Consider the following 14,476-nt stretch of genomic DNA (forward strand, 5'->3'; position numbering starts at 1 on the left):
TCTTTGTGGGATACGATAGGCAAAGGAAAGGGTGGAAGTGCTGCGATCCTAATACTGGAAAGTGTTATACATCAAGGAATGTGGTATTTGATGAAGCCTCATCATGGTGGTCACCACAAAAGGAAGAGTTGCCAGATTCTAAGGAAATAGAAGACAATTTGCAGAAGAAGACGGGGGAGCAAATTGTTGAGTTACCTTCAACTCCAGAAACAGATGAAGAAGAACAAAGTGAAGAAGACAACGAAGACACAACACAGAGTCCATGGCAAACGGGAGTGCATCAAAGAAAAGAAGATGATGCAAACAATGGCCAACCAGAACTTCGGAGATCAACAAGAGCGCGGAAGCCAAATCCCAAATACGCCAATGCTGCTGTAGCTGAAGAAGAGAAGTTCAGAGAGCCGGAGTCATATGAAGAAGCATACCAGAACTCCAAGTGGCTTGAAGCAATGAAAGAAGAGATAACTGCTTTAGAGAAGAATCAGACTTGGGAGCTGGTGCCAAAGCCGAAGGAAGCAAAACCCATTTCGTGCAAATGGGTCTATAAGGTAAAAACTCGTCCTGACGGTTCAATTGAAAGATACAAGGCTCGGTTAGTAGCTCGTGGATTCTCTCAACAGTATGGGCTAGATTATGATGAGACGTTCAGCCCAGTTGCCAAGATTACAACAGTACGAGTCCTGCTGGCGCTTGCAGCATGTAAAGACTGGAGACTATGGCAGATGGATGTGAAGAACGCCTTTCTACATGGAGAACTAGATCGAGAAATATACATAGTCCAACCAAGAGGATTTGAGGATAAAGTTCATCCTCAATATGTCTGTAAACTGAAAAAGGCGCTCTATGGATTGAAGCAAGCTCCACGAGCATGGTATGGCAAGATTGCTGAGTTCTTAGTAAAGAGCGGTTATACCATGGCGCATGCAGATTCAAGCTTATTCGTCAAAGTAAGGGATCCAAAGATCGCAGTTGTCCTAGTATATGTCGATGACCTCATCATGACTGGTGATGATGAAGCAGAAATTTGCCAAACAAAGGAGAACCTGTCAGTTCGCTTTCAAATGAAGGAGCTTGGAGAATTGAAACACTTCCTTGGATTAGAAGTTGACCGAACTAAGGAAGGTTTATTTCTCTGTCAGCAAAAGTATGCTAAAGAATTGTTGCAAAGGTTTGGAATGCTCGAGTGCAAGCCCATCTCAACACCTATGGAGACTAATGCCAAGATATGCGCGCATGAAGGGCAGGACTTGCAAGACGGAGCAATGTACCGACAGCTGGTTGGTAGTCTAATTTATCTAACATTGACTCGACCAGATATCTCGTATGCAGTTGGTGTAGCAAGTCGGTATATGCAACACCCAAAGAAACCTCATTTGGAAGCAGTGCGACGAATGTTGAGGTATGTCAAAGATACCATTAACTATGGTCTCTTATATAAGAAAGGGGAAGAGGTTAAGATAGTTAGATACTGTGATGCTGATTATGCTGGAGATCATGATACCCGTCGATCGACTACTGGGTATGTATTCAAGCTTGGATCTGGAGCTATATCTTGGTGTAGCAAAAGGCAACCAACGGTGTCCTTGTCAACCACTGAAGCAGAATATAGAGCAGCAGCAATGGCAGCTCAGGAAAGTACATGGTTGATGCAACTAATGAAGGATCTACATCAATTTACAGACTATGCAATGCCACTTCATTGTGATAATCAGTCTGCTATTCGTCTAGCAGAAAATCCAGTATTTCATGCAAGGACAAAGCATGTGGAAGTGCATTATCATTTTCTGAGAGAAAAAGTGCTTCAAGAAGAAATAGAGATGCAACAAATCAACACAGATGATCAAGTTGCTGACATATTCACCAAAGGACTAAGCACAATCAAGTTTTCAAAATTCAGAACTCAACTAAACCTCGTCAAAAGAGAAGAAGCTTAGAGATTCGGTAATGAGGGGGAGTGTTAAAAGTCATTACCGTATCTAGAATGCTCTAGAATTCTAGAATGTTCTAGAATATACTAGGAAGAACATAGAACATTCTAGAAAGTTCTTGAATAGCTTAGAACTAATTAGACAATATGGAAAGTTCTAGAAACATTTAGAAAAGTGAAGAAAGTAGTTAAATAAATTATAAAGTTAGAAAATTCTAGAAAGATGTAGATGTTTCCTTGGTAGCCTATAAATACAAATGTAATGTGTGTGTCCAAGAGAGTAGAAAAGTGAGTGTCCCAAAAGTGAGTCAAAGAGTGAGTACATAAAGTGCATCTAAAAGTGTTCCAAAGAGTGTAAGCTAGAGTGTTTAGTGTGTGTGGTCAAGAATTGTAATCAAGTCTTGGTGTAATTACTTCTATATCAATAAAGTAATTACATTTTCACGTGTTGTGGCGTCCAACATAAAATGCATCGTTCAGTGCATCGACTTGCAATGCTGGTAGCTGAGAACCAGTGCAGAATGTTGAATAACTCATACTCAAATGTTGGTGCTAACTTTGGTGGATATTTTCATGTCTCACTTCATGGCTTGAGTTTACTTCATGTTCTACTAATGCAAGCAAAGAATATACGATCGATAGTTCTACTACATAAACAGGAAAGAATAGAAGGTAATCAACTTCTTGATGTTGTTGTTTCTAAATTCATATTTTTACGATCGCTAGATATGCATGCTTTGGGGATAAGCAGAGTACCATCTTCTATTAAAAAGTTGAAGCTTTTGAAGTACCTTGATCTTTCTGAAAATGAGGATATAGTAGAGCTGCCTAGTTCAATCACCCAGCTTGTAAACTTGCAAACTCTGAAACTGTCATCGTGTTTCGGGCTTAAGAAGTTGCCAAGAGGCTTTGAAAACTTGATCAATCTACGGTATCTTGAGATAGATGGATGCTACAATCTGACTACTCTTCCCCGAGGCATCACTCAACTGCCTAATCTTCAAATGTTATCACAGCTTGCTGTAACTGAAGACACCTCTCCAAATATTGGACTGAATAGGTGGAGAAAAGAGGTTCACATAAAAAATTTGGGACATGAAAATTTTGATTTGAATACATTTTTTAATGTAGTATCAGAAGTCCAATCCTTGATGTTAGAATGGGAAAGTAATGTGCGAGAGTCTGATGAGCATAAAAAGCCACTGAACAGTGACTTGTTATCAGCTCTTGAAGAGTTGACTCTACGAGCTTATAAGGGCGAAAGGTTATTTTCCCACAACTGTCCAAGCAATTTGGTCAAGCTTTCATTAAGGAAATGCGCAAATTGCCAAATCCTACCACCACTCCACCAGTTGCCGAATCTTAAGGTATTGGTATTGGACGAACTTACCAAATTGGAATACATTTCGGACAATGCTTCTTCACTAGGCACACCCTTCTTTCCTTCGCTGAAGGAACTCTGGCTCACAGAACTACCTATGTAACAGAGATGGTGGAGAAATGAAGGCCGCCTTCATTTTATTGGCAGACAAATGAGGTCGATTTCGATGAATGGCTTTCATTTGATCTGCAGATAAATGATGTCAATTTTGACGAGTCGCCTTCATTTGATCAGCAGACGAATGGCGAGGACGATTTTGATGAGTGGCCAGCTTCATTTGGTCTGGTGATAAATGACGTCGTCGACTTTGATGAATGGCTTTCATTTGATCGGCAGATATGTGATGTCAATGTCGATTTTGATGAGTGGCCGATAAATGACATTGATTTTGACGAGTTGCCGAAGCTGAAGAGATGGTGGAGAAAAGAAGTTGATATTCATCCATTGCCTTCATTTCCTTGTCTTTCGAAATTAGTTGTTGAGGATTGCCCCACTTTGGTTTCCATGCCTATGTTCCCGACTCTGGAAGAAGGCCTAGCTCTTGACTCAACTTGCTGGAAGCCATTTCAACACACCATGTTCCAGGACACAGTAGGCAATAAAGACACACAAGAATCACCATCACAATCACCATCTCTTCCTCTCTCCAAATTGAAGGCTCTACGAATTGTAGGCATTGAACACTTCAAAGCTGATGAAATTGAGTGGCAAAATCTAAAAAGCTTACAATTCCTGAGATTCGATTGTCTTCCAAACCTGGTGAGTCTTCCTGAGTGGCTTCAACATGTACTCAGCTTGCAAGAACTCCATCTCTGGCGTTGTGGTACTGAGGAGATTCCTGAATGGATAGGTGAACTCCAAAATCTTAGCAAACTTGTGATTTTTGTATGCCCTCATTTGAAATCGCTACCAAAAGCAATTCGTAAGCTTCAATTTCTAGAGACACTTGAGATTGAGGAGTGCAACGATTTATTAATGAGATGCAAAAAGGACATCGGTGCAGATTGGAAGAAGATTCGTTTCATAAAAAATCTGCATTTGGGTCAGATTTATGAGAAATGATCCAATCACTCCCTTATTTATCAGGTACAGAAATATGTATGCCTCCTGCTATGTATATATCAAAACATTGTGCAATAATCGATCACATTTGAAAGACTTGACATCTTTTTTTTTAAAAAAAAAATACGTTTCAAGTCACATTTTTAGTGAAAGAGATGTTACTTGCATAATTTATATCTGATACTTCTGATTGAATTTTATTTTTGCAGAAAATTTGAAGGAAAAAATCAGTTTAAAAAATAGATCTTATTGAGAGTAAAGAGGTCATCATGACAAATACACCAGAATTCAAGGCAGATGAAGTAGCTAGTTAAGGGCATATTGTTTTCTAATTTTGGTTATACACCAGCCAGATGAAGTGTCTATAATGGTTTTGCACTGACAAATACACCAGAATTCAAGGACATCAAATTTGATGATAAATATAGTATCCACCTTTGATTACAGGTAATCTACTTGTTCAATTCTTTTTAAAAAAGTTGTAATTAGTACATCTTTCCTCATATTCTTCATGTTGACTGAACTAATAACTCTGTTCAAGGTGCACTTATTGAGTGCACCTTCCAACATTAGCTAAAGAAGGTAATAGCAAGTAGAAATTACTTCCTGCAACTAATTCTGTTTGATATATTATATTATTTAATATTATATTCTATTTGATATATTATATTATTTATTTATTCAGTGAAACTATGGAGATTAATTCTCACTAATATGACTTTTTTGAAATATAAGGCAGTGAGTTGGAGTTGTAGTCTCAATGCCAAAACAATAGACTTGAGCATTTGGATGTAAAAAGTCGATGCAGCACCAGAAAGCTTGATAACAGCAAGCTATGGCGCTGCAGCCTCAGTCTCGACAGATTTGAAATCTGTACTGTTCTGTTTTGGGAGGTAGCTAGTTAAGGGCACATTGTTTTCTTTTGTAGGGTGAGATTTCTTTTGGCTGTAAAAAGAGAAAAACTGAATGTGCAAGTGCATAATTTAATTGCCACAGGATTTGTTTTCCTGAGAAACTGTGTTTAAGTGTGTTTGAGAGGTTATTTCATTTGTTTTCTGAGTGTTTAATTAATTTTGAATTTTCCTTCTCCATTATAATGGAAGGAGTCAATAAAAGAACTTAACTGGAAGTAGGTAATTGTTGGACCGAACAAGTATAATATATATATTTTTATATATATAAGAGAATTTTTTTATAGGGGTTTCACTTTAAGCTCTATCGGTAGGACTCACAGTATTTACAATTCATGAACAATTTTTGGCGCGATTTTTTTTTATGACCGTGTATATTGTAGCTATTTAGACCATCTTGCAAATTTTCAGAAAATTCCGAATAGTTTACAGTACTGAAAACTAGGTTTAAACATGTTGCACGCGTGACTACTTTTTTTTATGCGCGTGGAAAACAACATGTTTGAACCTAGTTTTCGGTAATGTAAACTATTCAGAATTTTCTGAAAATTTGCACGATGCTCTAAATAGCTACAATATATACGGTTATAAAAAAAAATCGCACCAAAAACTGTTCACGAGTCGAGAAATACTGAGAGTCCTACCGAAGGGACTTAAAGTGAACCTCCAGCACAAGAATTGTCTTATATATATATATATTTTTGTATTGAATGCGTGTGCTATTTCGTTTGATGTGATTGCATTGTATGCATGCGAACAGTGTACAGATCGAGTATGGATTATGTAAGGTTGTGATATTACATTGAAAAACCATCAAAGTAAACATTTACGAGCAATGTTAAAGGTGTCCTATGAGTTTCGGTTTTCTCATATATCTGATCTTATTTAATGAAGTTTTTTTTTTTTAACAATCCCAGAAATTATTAATAATGAAAAGGAGTGACAGAGGTCAAAAAGAATAGTACTAGTATATATAAAGTGAAAAGGAAAAGAAATTATAAGATAAGTTTTGTTAACCTTATAAGGTAGTGGAGAAGCATTGATAATGGTGGAGTCCACTCCTGTCTACTTTTTCAAACTTTTTTTGAGAAGTGATATTTGGAATCTCGAAATCGATTTAATCTTAAAGTTGAATCACCAACAACCTGAGCGAATATAAGAAGAGCATGCGTAATTTTACTCAAATTTTTAAGCGAAACTCGTTATTCTTGTCAGAGTATGTCATTGATGACAAGAAAAAAAAAGTGATTTTTGATTCATGACTCGTCAATTTAAAATGTTTCTTTCTACTTTTTTTTTCCCTACCGAGTGTTGGAATATTTATATAACAGAATGCATGTGGAAGATTCCCTTTAAAAATAAAATAAAATAAAATGATAAGTAAAAACGAGTAGTGCAGACAGGCTGTGACATTTCTCAAGGTGATCTTAAACACCATTGTTGTGGCATTGCTCATTGACACGACGAGCTCCTCTACTCCATGAATCTAGAGAAAATAGTAAAACACAAAATGCAACAACTGTACTGGCATAGAGAGAGAAAAGAAAAAACTTTAGATGAGTAGATGATAAAAATATGTGATCGGACCAACATAGGAAGAATTGTTTCATTAATTTATTTAATAAAAATCATATAATTATATATATAGGATAATTTTTATACAGTAGTTTCACTTTAAGTCTTACCCGTAGAGCTCTCAGTGTTTCTCGACCTATGAACAGTTTTCGGCGCGATTTTTTTTATAACCATATATATTGTAGCTATTTAGAGCATCTGCAAATTTTCAGAAAATTCTCAATAGTTTGCAGTACCAAAAACTAGGTTCAAACATGTTGATTTCCACGCGCATAAAAAAAAATTAGTCACACGTGCAACATGTTTGAACTTAGTTTTCAGTACTATAAACTATTCAAAATTTTCTGAAAATTTGCACGATACTCTAAATAGCTATAATATATACAGATATAAAAAAAATTGTACCGAAAACTGTTCATGAGTCAAAAACACTGAGAACCCTACCGATAGAGTTAAAGTGAGCAAAATTCCGTGGTAGTATATATATATATATATATAAGAACTTAGTATATGTATATATATATGAACATAGTATGAAGGATGTTATACCAGACTAGCTGACTCACAATTCTATAACTAATACGACACTTTTAATTATCTGATGCATCATCATCTACATATCTAATTAATAAACAAATATATAAGTAAACATTGTAATACAAATTAATTTCGAACAGTTCTCTCTTATATTCAAGCTATACTAGTTAATATTAATAATTATTACAGACGCTAGAAAAATTTCTCTCTCTTCGATTCCTCTCAGTGGTCTTCGCTGGAGCTATGGCAAAGGGGCAAAAGAAGCAGGGGAAAGCCAGGAAGAAGGTGGAGATTTCGCCGGTGGTGAAGGCGACGAGAAAACGAGGACCTACCTCTTCGGACTTGGTTCTCAAAACAAAGTCGGTGGATGAAATTTTGGGAGTTACTGCGCTAGAAGTTTTTGCTGATGAAGAAGATGAACGAGATAATGATGATTCTCTGTTTTCAATGGAGAATGAAGGGAGTAACGTTTCGCCGAGTGATGCTCTGGATCGACTCCATCAGGAGCAGGAAATACGTAAGGAATTTGGCAGTTTTCTAGAGGCTACCAAATGTTGTGCATTGAAAGTAAGCTCAGGTATGCAGTGTTCTTCCCCAATTTTAGGTTCCAGTCAGAATCTAGATGGTAATTTTGGGAGGAAGAAGGCAGAGGAAGGGAATTCTAAATCAGTGGTAAAAATAGATATGGATGATATTGAGGATGAGATCCTTTTTTGGAATTCTGCATTAGTGTGCTATGTTCTAGGGGCCAATCCTCCCCTCAATGTTTTTGATGGATATGTTAGAAGGAAATGGAAGGATAAAGGGGTGGACAAGGATGGGCTACTGGCTCCAGGTGTGTTTTTGGTTCGGTTTCAGGCCATAAACACTAGAGACGAAATTCTTAATGGAGGCTATCTGTTTCTGGATAAAAAACCAGTAGTGATGAAGCCATGGGATGCCTACTTTGATTACTCAAAAGATGATGTATGCTCGGTTCCGATATGGGTTCAACTACACAATTTGGATTTGAAGTATTGGGGAGAGCGATCTTTATTCAAAATTGTTGGACAACTGGGTACACCACTGATGCTTGATCAAATAACCAAAGATAAAGACAGGTTCAGTTTTGCTAGGGTGTTGATTGAAGTACAGATGGGTCAAGAATTTCCTGATACCTTATCATTTTTGAATGAGATTCATCAGGAAATTGAAGTGAAGGTTAAGTATGAATGGCTTCCTGTTGTCTGTGGTAATTGTAGTGGGATGGGCCACCACTCTTCAGTTTGCAGAAAAAAAATAGAGACTAAACAGATATGGGTACAGAAAAAAACTGATATGGGTAAAGCTCCAATAGCAAACGATACTGGGGAAAATGGAGATGGTTTTCAGAAAGTTAAAAAAGGATGGAAAAGGGTGCAAACTGAGGCAAGTGTGACAGAATTGGCTAATAATTTTCAGGTTCTTGAAGATTCAGGTGAATGCTCAAAGATAAATCAGGACAGTGAGGTGCTATTAGGAGATATCACTGGGGGAGGGGGAGTACCTCCTATTCCTCATGGATAGGATCTTAAGCTGGAATGTTAGGGGTCTCAACAACCACAATAAACAATGTGAGGTTAAGAAATTGATCTATAATCTAAGGGTGGGGTTGGTTGGGCTCCTAGAAACAAGAGTGAAAACTCAGAAGATAGGGGAAGTTTATGTGAATATGTTCAAGGATTGGTGTTTCTCATCGAATAATGCTTGGCATCCAGGTGGTCGGATTATGATCAGTTGGAACCCAAGGAAGTTTACTGTGAATATTTTATGGTGTACAAGTCAGATGATGCATTTGGAAGTATGGGCTTTGGGAGATAAGGAGAGTTTTTTAGTTACATTTGTATATGCCTTGAATGATGAAGGAGGTCGAACCAGATTATGGAATGACTTGGTTAAGATAGCTTCAGGATTAAGGGATGCATGGCTAATACTTGGTGATTTTAATGATATTTTAAGTCCTGAAGAGAGAGTTGGGAAACGTACAAAGAGCTGTAAGTCCTCAGCTTTTAGAGACTGTGTTGAGGGATGTAAATTAGAGGATGTCAAGTTCTCCGGATGCTTCTTCACATGGAACAATAAACAAGGAAAGGAAGACAGAATATACTCTAAAATAGATAGAGTAATGGCGAATCAAAGATGGATCAACAGATTTCCAAATGCTGAAGCTGTTTTTTTAACTGAAGGAAGCTTTGATCATAGCCCAGCAATGCTATCTGTGTATCCCAAGGTACAATTGGGGAAGAAGCCGTTTCGTTTTTTTCGGATGTGGAAAAACTTGGATGGATTTCAACAATGTTTGAATAGCTGGAAGATACCAATCTTGGGTACACCAATGTATCAATTAGTAAGTAAATTGAAACGGCTTAAATGTGAGCTGAAAGAACTGAACAAAAATGGCGTAGGGGATATGCAAGCAGCAGATAGACAAGCGAATGAAGCGATGATGCATTGGCAGCAGATGCTGCAGTCCCAACCTTTGAATGAAGAGTTTATAGCAAAAGAGCAAGAGACTAGATGCAAATATCAAGAAGTTCATAAAGCTTATATTTCTTTTCTGCACCAAAAAGCTAAAGTACAGTGGCTTAAAGAGGGGGATGACAACACAGCGGTGCTTCATGCTAGCATTAGAGCAAGGAAAACTAATAATCGAATTTACTCTATTCGGAATATGGCAGGGGAATGGATGGATGATCCTAGGAAAGTCACTGAGGCATTTTTAGAATTCTATAAGGAGATTTTGGGAACTCAGTTGGCAGATAGGCGGTCAGTAATTACTCATTTAGTGAGTAAGGGACCTGTAATTTCAGAGGAAAATCATCAATCCCTGATGAAGAATTTCACTAAAGAAGAGGTAAAGGAGGCATTGTTTAGCATTCCAGGCAGCAAAGCTCCAGGGCCTGATGGCTACTGTAGCTATTTCTTCCAAGATAATTGGAAATTTTTAGAGGAGGAAGTCTGTACAGCAGTCCTGAATGCCTTGCACACAGGAAAAATTCTTAAAGAGCTGAACTCAACAACTCTCACACTTATCCCAAAATCCAAGTGTCCAGACAATGTAAGTGATTTTCGACCAATAGCATGTTGTAATGTGATTTACAAGGTGATGACCAAGATGATATGTGCTAGATTGAGGAATATATTGCCGAGTTTGATTTCACAAAACCAAAGTGGTTTCATTCAAGGGCGGTACATTGCTTATAATATTATGGTCTGTCAAGATGTGGTTCGGCACTATGACAGGAAGAATGCAAGGCCAAACTGCATGATTAAACTGGATCTAAGGAAGGCGTATGACACGATAGAGTGGGGTTTTATTGAAGAAATGCTAGAGGCTTTAAAGTTCCCAAGGAAATTTATAGATTTGGTTATGGTATGTATTCGAACACCGCGATATAGTCTGATGTTTAATGGCACACTTCATGGGTTCTTTGAAGCTAAAAGGGGGCTAAGGCAAGGTGATCCAATGTCTCCCCTTCTATTCGTGTTGGGCATGGAGTACCTCTCAAGAATCGTGGCTCGGGTGGGACAGAAAAGTGAATTTAAATTCCATGAGCGGTGCAAAGATCTCAAGTTAAATCACCTGTGCTTTGCCGATGATGTGCTCATGTTCTGTCATGGTGATTATAAGTCCATTCTTTTGCTACTGCAGGGACTTAAACTATTCTCCCAAACCTCTGGATTAAAGGCCAATGAAGAGAAATCAGCCATATATTGTAGTGGGATGATAGAACAGGAAGTGCAAAGAGTGGTGGCCGTTTCTGGTTTTACAAAAAATAGATTTCCATTTTGGTATCTCGGTATACCAATCTGTGCCAGGAAGCTAGCTGCTGTTGAATGTGAAGGGCTGGTAGAAAAAATGACTCAAAGAATTAAAGTATGGAGCTCAAGACATCTTTCTTTTGCTGCTAGGATCACCTTGATTAATTCAGTGCTCATTACAATCCACTCATATTGGGCACAAATAATGATCCTTCCAAAGCTGGTTTTGAAGAAAGTAAATGCTATTTGTAGAGCTTTTTTATGGAAAGGAGTTGCGGACTTCAATGGCCCGGGTTATGTTGCTTGGGATGACCTTTGTAAAGCTAAGAAGGAAGGTGGATTGGGAATAAGGAAAACTTTGATTTGGAACAAAGCTGCTATTGGGAAATACGTTTGGGCAATAGCAACAAAGCAAGATAATATGTGGGTCAAATGGATACATAGTGTGTACCTGGGGAGCAAAAACTGGTGGGAGTATACAGCTCCTACAACAAGCAGCTGGTATTGGAAACAGATAGTAGAGCTAAAAGAGCAGATCAAAGACAAGATTCAGATTCAGCATTTCAGAATGGGAAGATTCAGTATTCATCAAGCTTACAAGGCTTTAACTGGGAATAATAAGGAAGTAAGATGGCACAGAGAAGTTTGGGGTCGTTTTAGCATACCAAAACACAGGATAATCTTATGGCTTGCAATGCTAGATCGGCTTCAGACAAAGGTGAGACTATATAAATTCAATATCTGCAATACCACTGAGTGTTTACTTTGTGGTTTGGCTGAGGAGAAGGTTGAGCATTTGTTCTTTGACTGTCATCTTAGTAGAAATTGTCTGGACAGAGTTAAAAATTGGTTGGGTTGGAAGATGGCAGGAATTTCGATTAAGCAAGTCATTCGTTGGATATCTAGAGCCAAGATTAGTGACTTTAGGAAGAAATTTTTTGCTGCAACCATTGCAGCGATAGTATATCATATATGGAGAGCTCGGAATGAAGTTTATTGGAATCATTGTATCCCAACAATTAAGACATTAGTGAGAAGAATTAAAAGTGAAGTGAAAATTAGACTTACAAATACATGGAAAAAAGAACTTACACAGCAGGATAGGGATTGGGTGGAATTACTGTAATTAGTTATACTAGCTGGGTTGTTTTATTAGCCCTGCTTAGATTTGTAAATTTGAAATTGAAGTAATACATATTGAGCTGATTGATCAAAAAAAAATATTAATAATTATTATAATTACTTTACTGCCACCATTTTCATTCCGGCTCGCTCTTCCTGTTCGGAGAATTGCACACCCAAGCCCAAATGATTGAGCAGTAACCAAGTGAAAGTAATAAGCTCTCCACCCCAGCTGGGCTGCTGTGCATGGACAATAGGTCTACAGTTAATGGCCGCGTAAGACATGAGCTCCAGCCACACCTGATCCATTATATCCCATCGCTTGTCCTCCAATTTTTGGAGCTGGTGTGCCAAGATGCACGCATCAAAGAACACAGACTTGCTTCTTCCCCCCTTCACAGCAGCTGGTCTGAACTTTGTTCTCACAGAATTCATTTTTTCTACGGCTCTAGAGTGATTTGATACCGAGTACTTTCTGAAAAACCTCTTGGCCTCAGCACAGGTGTCTTGAAACACAAGGTGCCAGTCTCCCAAAACTGGAGAAAATATTGTGTTCTGCTCAATCAGTAGATAGAACATATACTCTGAAAGAATCTTAGACTTCCTTTTTTCCTTTCGATCACTGTTAGAATTTCCCTCCTCGTTGCATATCTCGGTAGCTATGTGCCACAAAAGAATACTTTCTGTGTATTGGAACTCACTGATGCTCCATTTTAGTTTGATATAGCTAGCAAAATCTTTACCAGTACTCTGTGAAAGAGCCAAACCACCTCTTTCTATACATGCTTCTGTTGATTCTCGTAAAGTGCTTGCCTTGTTGGATTTTTCTTTCAGATTATCAAAGATGAATTTCTGTAAATCGTCTGTGACCTTATATGAAGATGAGAACATCATGATTTTCAACTTGTCGAGAACTTCCCGAAGGTGAAAAAGCTCAGATAAGTCAAAGAACCACGCAGGGCGTTCATCTAGACAATAGCTTATCATATTATATTGAAAAATCAATCTCGACCACCGTTCTCTTTTTAAGATAAATGAAGGAACATATCTTCTCCAACTGTGTTTGAGCACTACAAGGATCCAATCAGAAAAAATGAGCTTAATTACTGATATGGTGTCGAGGACCATGGCTCCAATAAGCAAGGAATAACTGAGAATGACCTCAATGCTTTTGAATCCATTCTTTTCAGTTAAGAGGAACACTATGGTGGCACCCAATATGGAAGATAAACTGATAAACCGGAGTATGTAGCCAATTGTTTGGCGCACCACGACCACCTTGGTGTGAAGAACCTGGAACAAGAGGCTGAGCTCGTACTCTACTACTCTGAAAGCGCATTGATGATCAGTTATTTTCAGAAAATAATCTCGGCAAGACTTTCGATCTTTAGAAGTCAGAAAGAAACCAACAATGAGCCCTTTGAACCTTTCGAAGAGTACATGAGCTGCCTTCAGTAGTTCCAACTCGTCAGAAGCGTTTAAAGTGATTCTGTTAAGCTCCATATAAGGGTCATGGGAAGAACTCCCAACACCACCACTGCTTATCTGATTTTCTGTGCTCTCTCCCTGTATGGGAACCTGAAGCAACTTGGAGAAGTAGTTGGTGGAAACCTCTTCGTAGTCAGGCCCAGGTTCTGGCTTTCGCAGAGCAGTCCTTCCGAAACGTTCCAAGCTAGCAAGATAAAACGCTCGTGTCCTCTCAGTATACTTGATAATTCCAACGAAGAAGACAAGGAGTGTGGGAGGCCATAGCTTGTTATTGGGGAGAGTCAGATAGAAACTGTAACCAGCGGCCATGACTTGTAATACGAGTCCAAACAAGTGCCTGAGCCAGAACTCATTATCCTCGAGAGCAAAAGAAGTGATGGTATCAGGTCCACCAAGATGAAGTAAAAGAAACGAAGCCCAGAATGCATAAATGTCATGATCAAACTCTCCATCCTTATGTCCACAAGTTCTGGTCTGTTCTTGTGTGATTAGACCAATGGAAACTGCAGCAACCCAGTCGGCCAGCAAGTAGGCTGCCCAGATGAGCGTGAGTAACAGTGAGTTCTTGCAGCGTTGCCTGGAAGATGCGAACAAGACAAGAATAATTTGTAGAAGGAGGCTCAGCATAATACACCCCCTAAGACTCCATAAATCCCATATCTTTTGTACCTTTTCTGGGATCGGTAATTCCAT

The 14,476-nt window shown here is 38.4% G+C and overlaps 1 protein-coding gene across 1 annotated transcript; it reads right to left on the reverse strand.

Moving 5' to 3' along the window:
* Positions 1–12,412: 12,412 nt before the first annotated feature.
* LOC133830804 (uncharacterized) lies at positions 12,413–14,476 on the reverse strand. The gene has a single exon (XM_062260875.1). The coding sequence runs from the start codon at positions 14,474–14,476 to the stop codon at positions 12,413–12,415; it is 2,064 nt and encodes a 687-aa protein (XP_062116859.1).

This window comes from Humulus lupulus, chromosome 4, assembly GCF_963169125.1.
Source record: "Humulus lupulus chromosome 4, drHumLupu1.1, whole genome shotgun sequence".
Taxonomy (NCBI): domain Eukaryota; kingdom Viridiplantae; phylum Streptophyta; class Magnoliopsida; order Rosales; family Cannabaceae; genus Humulus; species Humulus lupulus.